Here is a 13,482-nt window from a genome sequence, read left to right as displayed (position 1 = left end):
ATTCCTATTCTCTGTCTTCCTATCTGTAAAGAAGAGTAATAATGGAACCGATTTCATAGGCATGTTGTGACAATTAAACAGGACAGTTGATGCAAAACTGTATTTCATTCTCTGGCATAGGGGAAAACTTAAATCAGTGTTAACTATCTTTCCATTGTTGTTGTTATTTGTTTTTCTTTTCTTTTTTTTTTTTTGAAGTTTCCCTGACAAGAAATTCATTTCTATCATGTAGAACCTTAGCTTCCTTTGTTTCAGATCTAAAATGGATTTAATTCACCTGTTTCTCTTCCTTTCAAAGCCGTATTTAGCTCTTTCAGTCCTTCATAGAACTTAATTTGTGCTGAATACTTCTCACAAATAGTTGTTTTTTTAAAATCTGTTTATAATCATTGTCTGATATATCCTGGAAAAATAAAAAAGCACCAGTTTACCTTCCCCATAAGTAGCTGTTTCTTCAGGAAAACAGTCACAGGAAGTCTCTGTTCCTATTTCCAGGAACTGATTACCAAGTTTCAAGCCTTTGAACCTCTCTGTCTTTCCTCTTTCCCGTTCCCATATTTTTCCTTCTGATGCTGCCTTCCCGACCTGATGGTGTGTCTCAGTTTGAATTGTCTCAGGAATACTTCTTGAGACAGAGTTTGGGATGAAAAGTCTTTTATTTGGATTTGGAATGTGATCCCTTAATGAGAGATTGGGAATGAAGGCAGAGAAGTGACCAAAGCATGAAAAAGGAGTGTAATATGTGGGTGACTGCAGAGAGACATGGGGACCCCCTGAGAGACTGCAGGATGTAACTGACAATTGTTCCAGGAGGGGCCAAGGAACCTGTGGTGTTTAGCCACCAAGTCTTGTCCCTCATTGGCTGAAAGCTGTCCCCAGAGGCACTTACAGCCTGTCTGCCACTCACGTTCTGGGTGTGGAGGTGGGAGGGAGAAAGACAGACAGACAGACTGAAGGCAGAGACGCAGGTGCCTGGGGACAGGCCCTCAGTATGCACTGGAACCATCTACCAGAAAAGCAGATGATGTTGAGGTAGGCTGAGGGGACATGGGCATGGTACTGACTTTCAATTTATCTGGATTTTACTTCAGATGAAATGGACTTTTGGAAAAACACTGACACATTCATCAGCAAAATCAGAACTTTGGAAAAACCAAAAGATCATGGGTCTCATCTTAAAGGAAATCGGGCCACAGCCAAAGGGATTCTTGTCTGTCTTCGAAGCACGCACAAGCTGCTCTGCACATGCCGCGAGGGCTGGGAGGCCTACTGCAGACAGGCTGTGTTCCTGGCCGGGCTGGGCATGGCCTTCCTCTACATGACAGTCCTGGGGTTTGACTGCATCACCACTGGCTACGCCTACACCCAAGGGATTGGAGGGTCCCTGCTTAGCATCCTTACAGCCCTTTCAGCCCTGTCGGGCCTGATGGGGACTGTTGTCTTCACCTGGCTCAGGGGGCGTTACGGCTTGGTCAGCACAGGAATTGTATCCAGTTGGCTCCATGTAGGTTGTCTGACACTCTGTGTGTTTTCTGTCTTTGCTCCTGGAAGTCCTTTTGATATGGCTGTCTTCTCATTTCCATCAAACAAGAATTCTTCAAACCATACATTGCTAAAAAAGCACCAGGAACACATTTACCCCTTTGAAAGAAACCTGAACCAACCCATCCTCCCAGATCGCTCTTCCATCCACTGGACCAACAGCACCGTTCTGTTTGATGGCCAGCAGGACCCTGAGCAGCCTGAGTCTTACATCTCCATCATCTTGCTCTTCTCAGGTGTGATTCTGGCACGAATCGGTGAGCAGTGGGTCATGTTTGGCATGGGATTCTGAGGCCCATGATGTGGCCAAGTAATTTTAGAAGCACTTGATGGTTTCACTACTGTACCACTGTAAGTCTTTATCATTTATTCTTTGAGAACACAAGAACAACTAGAGATTGAACCCAGGGCCTTTGAATGGAATCACATCCCCAGCCTTTTTTATTTTATTTTTTAACTTTTGAGGCAGATTTTCACTAAATTATTAAGTTGCCCAGGCTGTACAGCAACTTGTGATCATTCTGCCTCAGCCTTCCAGGGTGCCAGAATTATAGTTATATGCTACCACTCTTGGCCCACTGAGACTATATGTGGTCCAAGAATGATTTAATCACATGAGATCTTAGTCCCATGGTGCTTACAACCTGGATGGGAAACCAATAAATAAGCAGTCAACAATAGTCAACCAGAAAGCTAAGAGGAGCTATGTCAGGGGAAGACAGATGGACTGAGAACACACAGGAGGGGCACCAGCTCGATCGTCCTACAGGAGGGCGCAGCTAAAGATCCCTGAAGAGAAGGGAGAGGGATGACTGCTCCAAGCATGTGGGTGGTGGACAAAGACAAGGATGAAAGGTGGAATCCTGGAGATCTGGGAAAACGAAAAGACCATGTCGAGCATGTAGCTGCTGCAGAGGGCGCCCACATGAAGGGTGCATTTTGACCTGTGGGGCTGGGATTAGGACAGAAGGTGGTGACCTCGTGAGTAGAAGGCTTTCATTAGCTGCCTGGGGAGGCGGGGCAGGCCTTCTCCAAAGACAGTGTGTCTAACCTTAAGGCTCTACATTCTCTTCTGCCTCAAGTTTTTGGTCTCTAAATTCCGTCAACAATGATGTTACTCTTACCTAGCAGTGAGAATGTAGGTTAGGGCATTTATTGAAACAAAGTTTTAAAAATTTTGGCCACTTGTTGCTTGACAGCCCCAGCAACGACACGATGGGGATGAAGGACAATGGTAGCAGAAATTGTTTCACAGCACACTGGCTCTTGTGATCATTCAGACCTGCAGATGTCCAGCTGGGACAGTCTGGGTCTTGCTTGCTGACACAGGACTCCTACATCTATTCGCTACCATGTATTCAAAGTCACCACCTTCAAAGCACTCCCTGGCAGCACAGCTCTGAACCCCCAGCACTCCTTAGCACCCCTTGTCAGGGCTGTGGAAAGTAGGGAGCAGTGGTGGAAGGTCTGAGTGAAACCAGGTGAGCCCTCCGGAGCACGCCCTTTCCGCCGGCCCTGCGCACCTCCTCTATGCGCCAAGCTTACCCTCCCGCAGCAGGGCCAAGCAGCCGCTTGCAGGCTTGAGGCCACAGTGCAGCAGATTGTGAGACCGGGGAGATGTGTTCCTCACTTAAGCAAGGGACACACAGGACCTTTTGGTTTATGGGAGCTTGGGAGAATGGAAATGAGAATTCCAAAGGGCAGTTCAAGCTTATAAAACCATAGACTTGCCTTGGAACCTCATTCCTTTGATGTAATGTGCATATTGAGAAAGACACCAAGTTCCTAGTCCCAGTAACTGATCTAGAAGTGCCTTCTTTGATCTGGGGATTACCCGACCTTTTTTTTTTTTTTTTTTTTTTTTTTTTTGAGATGTAGTTCAGAATAGCCTTGAACTCACTGTGTAACTCAGGTTCGCACTGAACCTCCGGTGATCCTTCTGCCTCAGCCTTCCAAATGCTGAGATTACAAGTAGTTGCCACTATACCCAGATTAAAATATTCTTAAGTGAGATACCTGATGCGTAGATTCTCTTTCATTTGGTGTTTGACTTGTACTTCTACCCTTTCATCATACAAACAACCAAGAGTAGATTGGCCATTTAAGACTTCTGCGTTCATATTACATAAAGAGTTTAGTTCAAAAGGAAAAACAAATCCACCAGCAACTCCTGTCTGCCAGGATCACTGGGCTTCCTGTCATGAAGGAAATGAATACATTTAGAAAACCTGAGAGCGTGTCAGCAGGGCCTTCCCTCAGCTCAGATGAAACATACAGAGCCTTCCCCTGCAGCAAGGACAGTCTCTGCCTGCGTCTTAGCTGAGGATTCCAGAGATGCCGAGCTCTCGTGACCCTGAGGAGGGACACAGCTCAGGGCCTGAGCCAGGCTGCCTGGGAACGTTAGCAAGTCCCCTAAGTCACAGTTTTCTAGTCTGTGTCGTAACACACTAACAGTGCCTCCTACTAGGGAAGTCTTAGAGGTGCTGAAATAATTCCTGTAGGTAAACGTTTGGCACCAAACTGTCACAGCTATAGTGGCTACATGTTAAAAATGGAAATATCTGGGCATGGTGGTAGTGCACAGCTACTTGAAAGACTGAGGCAGGAAGATCACAAGATCGAGGCCAGACTGGGCAACTTAGCAAGATTGTCTCAAAAATTTTTTTTAAATCAAAAATTTAAAAAAAATGTTACAGCTCTGGGGATGTGGGTCAGTGGATTCAATTCCCAGTACCACAAAAAAAAAAAAAAAAAAAAAAAGGAAGAGGAGTAGGAGGAAAGAAAGAAGGAAGGAAGGAAAGAAAAGAAGGGAGGGAGAGAGGGGGAGTGTTGTCTTCAGTCACCATCATTTTTATATTTTAGCTGTAACTTTGGTGCCTTTTCGAGTATTGCTTGGGTGGGCAGTGGCATGGGGAGCCAGTGCTGAGTGACGGTGTTTCCTGACCCCATTTATGTTTACTCCTGTCAGGAGTACAGGTGCCCCTGGGGTTGGTGGTGTGAGAGTGCAGTGCACACCTGGTTAGTGTGGCAGGCCTGGTGACGCGATGCCTGCCCTGTCCCCGGGAGCGAGGCCTGTGATCTGCCTTGGTTCCCAGGTGTTTCACCAAGCACAGGCTCCTCCTCGATGTTCGCTCTGCAAACACTTGGAGACCAACTAAAAGAACTCTGCTATAAGATGTGGCACGCAGCTTACAAAGTCACATTGCTTTGTAGAAATCTAAGACTGTAACTCTTTATCCCCTCAATTTAGAAATCATTCTCAGTGCATAATTAGCCCTCTCTGCCTTGAGAGCTTTATACTGTGCCATGGCAGGCTTTTCCAAAAACTTGCCAGCTTCATAAGCGCTGCTTGCTGAGGGGTGGGGTGGGGGTGGGGATTCTACAGATGAGTGCTGCCCAGTTCAGCGCAGAGTGAGGTTCTCAGAGGCCTGGGGTGGTCAGGACAGCTGAGGAAGGCAGGGGGCCTGACATGGCCTGGATGGAGGCTGCAGCAGGGTGGTCAGGGAAGCCCAGCAGGGCTAAGGATCTTGCTGGTACTCTATAAAGGCAGACACAAGGGATGTAGCACATTATCTCCAAATAATTCTGGAGCCCAGAGCTAAGTCCAGGGATCAAGACAGAGGCAACCAGGAGACCTCTGCAGAGCCAGTGCTAAAATCTTGGGAATTCAGAAGCCAGCCAGGCAGGCAAAGGTGGGTGCAGGTGCCCTTGAAGGCAGGTATCAGAACAGCACTGCCACTTGGACTGCTGGCTTCTACCCTATTGATGACTGCACAGCATGTGCCAAGGCTGCTTCTGAAACTCATCCAAACGTGGCCTCTTTAGGTAGCTAAATGCAGGGGAAGAGAGGAGGCCAGTTTCTCCTCTCCTAAACCAGGACCTGAGAGAAAAAATCCAAAATTGCAAGTAGATTTGAGGCCCAAGACTGTGCTCTCTATCCTAAAAGTTTTGCAATGAAGTGGGCGCATACATAAATTCATCTAAAATGAAATTATACTACATCTGATGGTGCTGTTTGTGATGCTGATTTTAGAGGATAATTAAAGAAACATAAATTATGACACTACTATGCACAGAGGGCTGGGCACAGTGCTATCCATTTTACTGAACTATCTCAAGGAACTGTCTAGTGTGCTAGTGGTTGAAATGTCCCCATTTCTCAGATGAGGAAACTAAGGAGCAGGTAGTTGCCTCTACCTAAGGCAACAATGCTAGTCAGTGTCAGAGGCCAAATCTCACTGAAGCTCTCTGACCTCTGTTCATGTTTATTCTTCCCCTACATGGCTGCCCCACAGGCCTCTGGTCCTTTGACCTCACTGTGACCCAGCTTCTCCAAGAGAACATTCCAGAAGTGGAGCGAGGGGCTGTCAATGGTGTGCAGTGCTCCCTGAACTACCTCATGGACCTCATCCACTTCATCCTCGTCATGCTGGCCCCACGGCCTCAGCAGTTTGGCCTGCTGGTCTTCATTTCCATACTGTTTGTCACCATGGGGCACATGCTGTATTTTTTTTATGCAAGAAAATGTAAGATTAAAAACACCCACATAAATGAGACAGCCAAAAAGGGCCCCCGGTCACCTTTAACTAGAGAGGTGGGCAGTGCTCCTCAGAGCTCTTGTGACACGGTTTTCCTTCATCACTAGTGTGCTGCCTTGTGCCACTGCTACATTTGACAGCAACTGTGCCATCACTTTTGCCAACAGTGTCAATTGCTTAAGTGTGCCTGTCCTGGCGGAAACTACCTGGAGTGTGAAAGGTTCACTCATCAACTGGAGCCAGAGAGAGTCTTCCCCAGAATCTCTGACAGAAAGGGGCTAGTTTTAATTCTGCCAATTTCCTAATGCAGTATTTCCATTGTTTGTCAGGATCTATAATTAGGGTATTCTGGTCAACATTAAAATTAGAGGTAGAGCACAGCCAACTATGTTTGGTACCGATTCTTTGGATGGATTTTTTTGTTGTTGTTCTGCTGGCTTGCAAATGTTCTTTGATTGAGCTAAGCGTCCCCAGTGAGGACGGAAGCTTTTGGTTGGAGAAACAGATCATGAGGAAAATCTCCGTGTGGCCTGTGGAGTCCGGAGCTGGGCCAGCGAGCCCCACAGCAGACTCGGCTGAGCTTCACCTCAGTGAAGAAGCTAGCACAAGCTCTGATAAGAGCAGCACTAGCTAATGATGAGAAAATAGGGAGCTTCTGGTCACTTATAAGCAATCAACACTAACGCTAGCTTTCTGAGTAAGCAGAAGACTCACCTTCTGGGGTAAACTAATGGCAAATTATTATTTTATCAGAGCTCTAAGTTTTGTCAGAAATGAAAACAAACTAGCATTAAAGCTCTTTTGTATCAATGTTGGTGAACCTATGGCACGTGCGTTGTTTTTCTTTTAAGACAAAAGATGTTAGTGCATGAGTTTTTTCTAAACTAAAACCTCAGTGTTCAGGTTTGACTGTGGCATTGCCACTTGATGATAAATGAGCGGGTTTGGAGTTGTGGTTTAGCTCTACAATGTCCCCTCAGTCTCAGAGGTGACTGATCATGAGGGCGCTGACTTCGTCAGTAGATTAATCTGTTAAGCAGATAGTTTGGTGCCATCATTGGTAGAATCTAGGATTGGGGTCTGGTTGAATCTGGGTGACCTTGGGGACTATAACTTGCCCCTGACCCTTTCCTCTCTAGCTGTTTCCCTTGCTCTCTGATTCTGGCTGCATGAGGTGAGCAGTTTTCAGCTGTGCTGTACACGCCCAGAAACAATGCTGAGAGCCAATCATAGACTGAAACCTCTGAAACTGTGGGCCAAAATCTATCCTCCCTGCTCACGTTGATTTTCTCAGGTACTATATCACAATACTGAAAAGCTGACTGACATAGGCCTCATAATTAAGAGGACCTTTCCGTGTGAGGGAAAGTCATGTTTGGGAGTGGGTATAACACACCCAGGAGCACCTAGCAGGTAGTGGGTGATGAAAATGGCATTCCTCCAGCTCTGCACTGTTTTCATTTTGGGTCAGCATTTTTTGTGGTAGGGTTATCCTGTGTATTGTAGGATATTCTGTAGCATCTCTGGTTTCTGTCCACTTGGCACTGATTAGCACCCCTCCTCCCCAGCTGTGCTAACTGCCTCCAGATACCACAAGTGTGTGTTAAGAACCACTGTTTAGGTGTATCTGCCCTGGTGGAACTATCTGGAATATGAAACATTCACCCATTAACTATAGCCAGACAGATTCCTCCCAAGATGACCTGGAGAGGTTAGTTTTAATTTTGCTAATTTTATCATGCAATCTTTTCAGTTAAGAGCCACTATGTAAAAGAAGTATAAAAACTAAAGGAAGAATTTAATTACTGTTAAAAAAAAAAAAAGACAGATGGGAATAGTGGCGCATGCCTATAATCCCCCCCCACTTGGGGGGGCTGAGGATTGTGCAAATTTAAGGCCAGTTTGGGCTACAAGGTAAGCGTAAGGCCATCCTGAACTACATAGCAAGACCCTGCCACAACAACAAAACAAAACAAACAAACACAACACAACGAAATGACAGGGTGGTGTACAGCTCAGTGTAGAGTACTTGCCTAGCATGGTGAGTCCCTAGATTTGATCCCTAGCACCTTGCAGAAAAAAAATATCAAAATCAAAATGACAGCAACAGGAAAACTACAGGAAGGGATTTTACACAGACCTACTTTTTAGAGCAAACAATGAAGTGAAAATGAGGGAAGAATTCTGGGGAACATTTTGCTTAACATAAGGTAGTTTTTAAAGAGCACCTCATACAAGTTCTGGTGATATTTATGGTGCTGCCTTTCACCACTGAACCTCTCCCCTTCCAGAAAAATGCCTGAAACACTGTATTAACACACACACACACACACACACAAACCAACTGAATAGATCAGGAGACCAGAGCTATTCATCTGGATTCTTCCTGAAGAAGCTGCATCTTGAGATGTTCCCTACAATATTCTTTAGCCCTTGATTAGCAAGCACACAAATGTTTGTGCAGAGTAGGCACAGAACAAAAGAAAACTTACTAAACACATTCTGAAGTCTTGTTTAAAATCTCCAGAAACATAAGCAACATGAGAGGAAAATTTATGTCAAATCTTCTTAGTAGTACTGGCTCCCAACCCCTGCAACTTCTGTTCCTGAAAAAAAATAGCTACTTCCCTGTAAAGTCTGCATTTTAGTGCTAATTTTACTCTTCCATTTTCCCTCAAGGTTTTCCACAGTAGAAAAGCAACATCTTCCTATTGTGGGCCACTATTTGCATGTGCATGATTGTTTTAATTCATGTTTTAGGCCAGTGTTTTCCTACAGAAATGTAATGCAAATAATATTTTTAAAGCGTATCCAATTACTTAGCTTACAACCTTTATAAAATTCATAATTTTACTTTTTGATTTTATTCCTCAACGTTTGACTTTTCATATCTACAACACCTGTCAGTTTAAACTAGCCACATTTCAAGTACACGTTAGTCACATGTGGCTGCAGGCTGGCATGCTGGAGCGCCTGGAGACACTTAGACTCTGGAATGATCCCCAAAGTTCCCTGTATTTCTTCACTAAGGGAGGCCTATGTGACATGATAGTTCCATTCTGCCTAGACTACCTGTAACAGGCCAGGGCATTTGTACAATGTTAATGGCATTGGTCTATTCCATCAGCTACAATATTCTGCCCTGTTCCCAGAAACAAATGAAGGTGACAGATTTGACTGAGTGTCCTCTCTTATCTCTGAAACAGGCTTTTGTGGAGCTGTCATAGAGCTGCAGAAGCAAGGTGGAAGCTCTGGAGACCATTAGTCCCTTGCAGTTTAGATCAACTCCACCAGGGGGCTGTTTATTTATGGTCGCACAATCCTAGCTGGTGGTAGTTCACAATTTCTTAACAAAATATTGGAATCAAAAATTTTCAGTTTATAAACACAAGGTAGATGTTGGAAATGCAATCTTTACGAGTATAAAATAAAAATAACCCTTTCAAACACAAGTGTGCCTGCTTATCTGTTCAAAATGAGCATGGATTTCCTAGGAAGTGTCACTCATGCCCTTCGCTTGCCTGTTAACCAAATGGCCCCAACTTAACAGGCATACAATCAACTGACCAATCTGCTCTACTGCCACTATTTCTTGGTCCTTATTTGGTTATCCAACAGCTCCTGGTTTTGACTTCTTCCAAGTACATGAGACCATGAGGGAAAAACTACTTCAGGAAGCCTCAAATGCAAATGACCACTCCTCTCCTCCATTTTGAAGTGAGTGATGTTCAGTTGCCAAATTTCTAATTTGCCAGCTGGCTGTTTGCTCTTAGAAAGCTCAGAACCAAATTAGCCAGAGTAACAGCATGCAGTCCAATGGCTTGTTTTTATATTTCTGCTCTTTTTGGTTTCATTCTAATTGTTGTATTATTTGATGTTTATAAACCACCCAAGGGCTGGGGATTTAGCTCAGCAGCATAAGCACGTGCCTTGCAAGTGTGCAGTCATGAGTTCGATCCCCAGTAAAAAAAAACAAAAAAAACCAAAACCCAAAACCCACCAAAAACCCTTTTAGGAAAGTGCCAGTGACAAGTATAAAGAAATTTAAGTTTCTTTAGTTTATACCAATATTTCAATCTTGCAGACATTGACCTAGATACAAAGTGAAATTCTCTTTTATAGCCTAAGTCAAGTGAAGCCAATCTGAACCAGTCACTGTAAACTCCCTAAAGATAGGAGCTATCTCTACTGTAGGACGTAAGGTACAGGAGGCCAGCAAATACAGCCATCCCTCATTTAACAACTGATTTCCATTCCTGCAATGAGTTTGCTATAAGAGGAACCGGGGACAGTATATACATTATAGTATTCAGAACAAAGAAATTTCAGGTCAAAGGAAACTACCTTATGACTTTGCTTTTATTTGCATAACTTGCATGCAGTACCATTAATGTATAATGACATAAAACTACAGTACTATACTATGCAGTACAATCACAACCCTTAGCCAAGGCCAGCTAGCAGAGAAGGTAGGAAAAAGATTCAGTTAATGACCCCACCATTCAACTTACAACCCGTAGTTTTATATCTTGTTTATTTGGTACTGTAATTTTTGCTGATTGTACTGCATAGTACAATACTGTAGTACTGACCAAAGAACCTCTGAACCATGTGTCTTGCTCTCTGGGGTAGTCAAGGATTGATCGTAAGCTATCGTTCTTTCCTATAGGTATTGGTGTAGCCAAAGAGCCTGTTGAGTCCTGACCTGGTTCTTTGGCTAGCCTTTTACAGGAGTAAACTATGTGGTCTGCATACTATCAAGCTCTGATTACTATTTCCAGAACCTTTTCCTTACCTTTCTGGCTAGCTAGCTTTGGCTAAGGGTAAATTTTCTCAACATGGAAACTGGCACATATGGAAAGGGTGCAAGGAACCCCAAGCAGTATGTATTAACAGAGTGACAGAATTTTCATACCCTTTCTGGTATCTTGCAGGGACCAGAATGAATTTTCAGATTGGGAAGAATCCCACATCATAGCCAAGCAGTTGAGTAGTTAGAGCAAATGTGTGCTGATACCTCAACTATCCATAAAGGTAAACTTTGAATGTAATAACCGCCAGAGCATGATGTTGTTTCCAGCACTTAGGAGGCTGATCATGGGAGTTCATGGCAGCCTGTGCTACATAGTGAGACTTTGTCTCAAAAAGAAAAAAAAGTAAGTTATTAAGACACCAGAAAAGTTTTGAAAGCCATGTTTATTGAAGTATCAATTTACATTCCACAAAACCCACCAAGTGTAAATTTGACAAATGTATAATTATGTAACAACCACTATAATGAAGTAGAACAATTGTGGAACAATAAAAAATAGAAAGTCCCTCTTGCCTCTTTGCAGTCAACTCTTTTCTGATTTCTTGGAAGCAATTCATGTTGCCAAAAGAACAAAATCTAATCACTAAAATAATCTACTGCACAAAAAATACAAAGACCATGTTTTTTCAAAAGCAAAACACTTTACATAGTTTAAAATAGCTAGTCCTGACCTTAATGAATTAGTTTCAGCCACCTTTACACAGTATATGATTCTCAAAATAGTTTTAGACTAGGGCTAGTTAAAAACAAACAAATTGTACAAAAATTTAGTCTCTGCTGGGGCAACAGTTCTAGGCAGAGGCAGAAAATTCTGAGATACATATTCCTACATGTAATTGGGCCTGTTTCAAAATTCACCCCTGCTACAATACAAGGGAAGTGGGGCGCAAATTCTCTGTTCTGCATACATAGTCAAAAGTACCTGATCTACTTAAAGAGCGTCATCAGTTCTTTCAAGCATCAGACCTGTAAAAGAAAATATCACGGTAGGTACATATTAAGTGCTGTGACTCAGTTAACATATTTTTTAATACTCAAAATCCTTTCTCTTGGCTTAATTTGGTATTGGTCCATTTACTACAAGACAGGGTTTTCCCCCTTTTACCTAAAGCAAAAGGGGCAGTGGATGAATTTAATAAAGTCCTATCAAGCTGGCCTCAGGTAAATCCTTTAACCCATCAGAGCAGAACACAGCCATTCAGGTTAGAGTTCTCATCTTTGGCCAGGAATTCTATGCACTATCAAGGCAAGCCCAACATTTTTCAATAGGTTCATACCTTGTGTTTATCAGCATCTTGCACTCCACTGAGCCTGGTTCAGAAAACAAACAAAAAAAGTGACAGCAATATTAATACCAGGCTACAACTTTTGTCTTTGGAAGAGTGCCATTGTTTTGGCTACCTTTGAGGAAAAACACAGAACACTATCTCTAAATATAACTCTTTTATAAAGCCATGACCTTCAAATTTCTTGACACTTGGGGGGGGGGTCTTCTGTAATTTCCAGTTGTGAGCGAAATGAAGCAAAATTCCTTAATCTCAAGGAATCCCCCCCGCCCGGCGGTTACTATCTTTCCAACTATATTTGTTAATTAGCATGAAATAACATCAAGTTTATGGTAACTTCCTAGGGTAAAAAACCTGAAGCACACCCTTCCCAGATTTTAAGAATCAAAAAGCATTAACTTGTTTACCCTGGGGCTGAGACTAAGAAGTTTCCCGGTTCCACAGCCATAAATAGACCCTGGCTGCAGCCCTGTTGTGCCAAGCTCTCTGTTTATCTCACGGGTCAAACTGAAGTTACATGCTTTGGCTCCAGAGGAACTCTAACACTTACCGCAATGGTAAAACCATTCCCTGTTCAGTTTGCCAGAACTGAGATACTCAGGACAATGAAAGTTGTTCATGTGATCTGGCCCCACAAGTAGGGCTGAACAAGATTCCCGTAACTCAAGGCCGGGCATTACACTTTCTCTTTAAAGGCACACTACCATTGATTTCCGTTCAACCTTTTGATCATTAAAAAGGTAATCAGTCACAATTGAGGAAAACAGAGAACTAAGAGCACCTATGACGGCTTTCATGATCTCTTGCGCCTTTCACTAGATCTTTACACACTTTACTAAATTTAGAGAACAGTAATCTGTATCAGTAACCACACTCAGAATGGTCATTTGTGCTCAAAATGCGGGCACAAGCACCCCAAGACTTAGAAACTCCTGAGAAGCTCTCCAGGTTAGCCTCGGGTGCTCTGCAGCGTGGAGGACCTAAGAAGGAAGGTCCGTCAAAGGCTGATCCAGGGGTCCAGCTTGTTTTCCCCCGGGAAGAAAAGCCAGCCTCCCTCCCTGCGCCGCGCACCGCGCTGCCCACCCCTAAACTGCCGTCTGGGAGAAAACTCTGGGCTTCCTCAGCGCAGGCTCAGGGCCGGTTGGGCTCACTGGGCTGCAGCTCCCGGAACTCTCCGAAACCTTCTCGAAACGCCTAATACCTTCCAAAGTGACGACTGAAAGGCAGCATTTGTGGCGGGAACTGGCTCTGCGGGCGGACTGTACCGCCGTTTGCAGCTAACGCTGGACTCACGCTGCTCCGC

The 13,482-nt window shown here is 44.0% G+C and overlaps 1 protein-coding gene and 1 non-coding gene across 2 annotated transcripts in view; one reads left to right on the top strand and one right to left on the bottom strand.

The window, feature by feature from the left end:
- The window catches only part of LOC100734059 (solute carrier family 40 member 1-like), a 53,688-nt gene extending 43,505 nt beyond the window's left edge, over positions 1–10,183 (top strand). Inside the window, exons 8-9 of the mRNA XM_063234140.1 lie at positions 1,092–1,799; positions 5,838–10,183. Coding sequence (XP_063090210.1) covers positions 1,092–1,799; positions 5,838–6,187 — 1,058 coding nt within the window. The 3' untranslated portion in view covers positions 6,188–10,183. The remainder of the gene's footprint in view (positions 1–1,091; positions 1,800–5,837) is intronic.
- Positions 10,184–12,045: 1,862 nt separating this feature from the next.
- LOC111756270 (small nucleolar RNA SNORD93) lies at positions 12,046–12,118 on the bottom strand. The gene has a single exon (XR_002790747.1). It is a non-coding gene; the product is annotated as a small nucleolar RNA SNORD93 (small nucleolar RNA).
- Positions 12,119–13,482: the final 1,364 nt, after the last annotated feature.

The sequence above is a fragment of the Cavia porcellus genome, unplaced genomic scaffold (assembly GCF_034190915.1).
Source record: "Cavia porcellus strain 051 isolate PalLab524CR breed Dunkin Hartley unplaced genomic scaffold, mCavPor4.1 scaffold_2, whole genome shotgun sequence".
NCBI lineage: Eukaryota > Metazoa > Chordata > Mammalia > Rodentia > Caviidae > Cavia > Cavia porcellus.
Note: the sequence above shows the minus strand (reverse complement) of the source record. Positions and strands in the feature narration are given on the sequence as shown.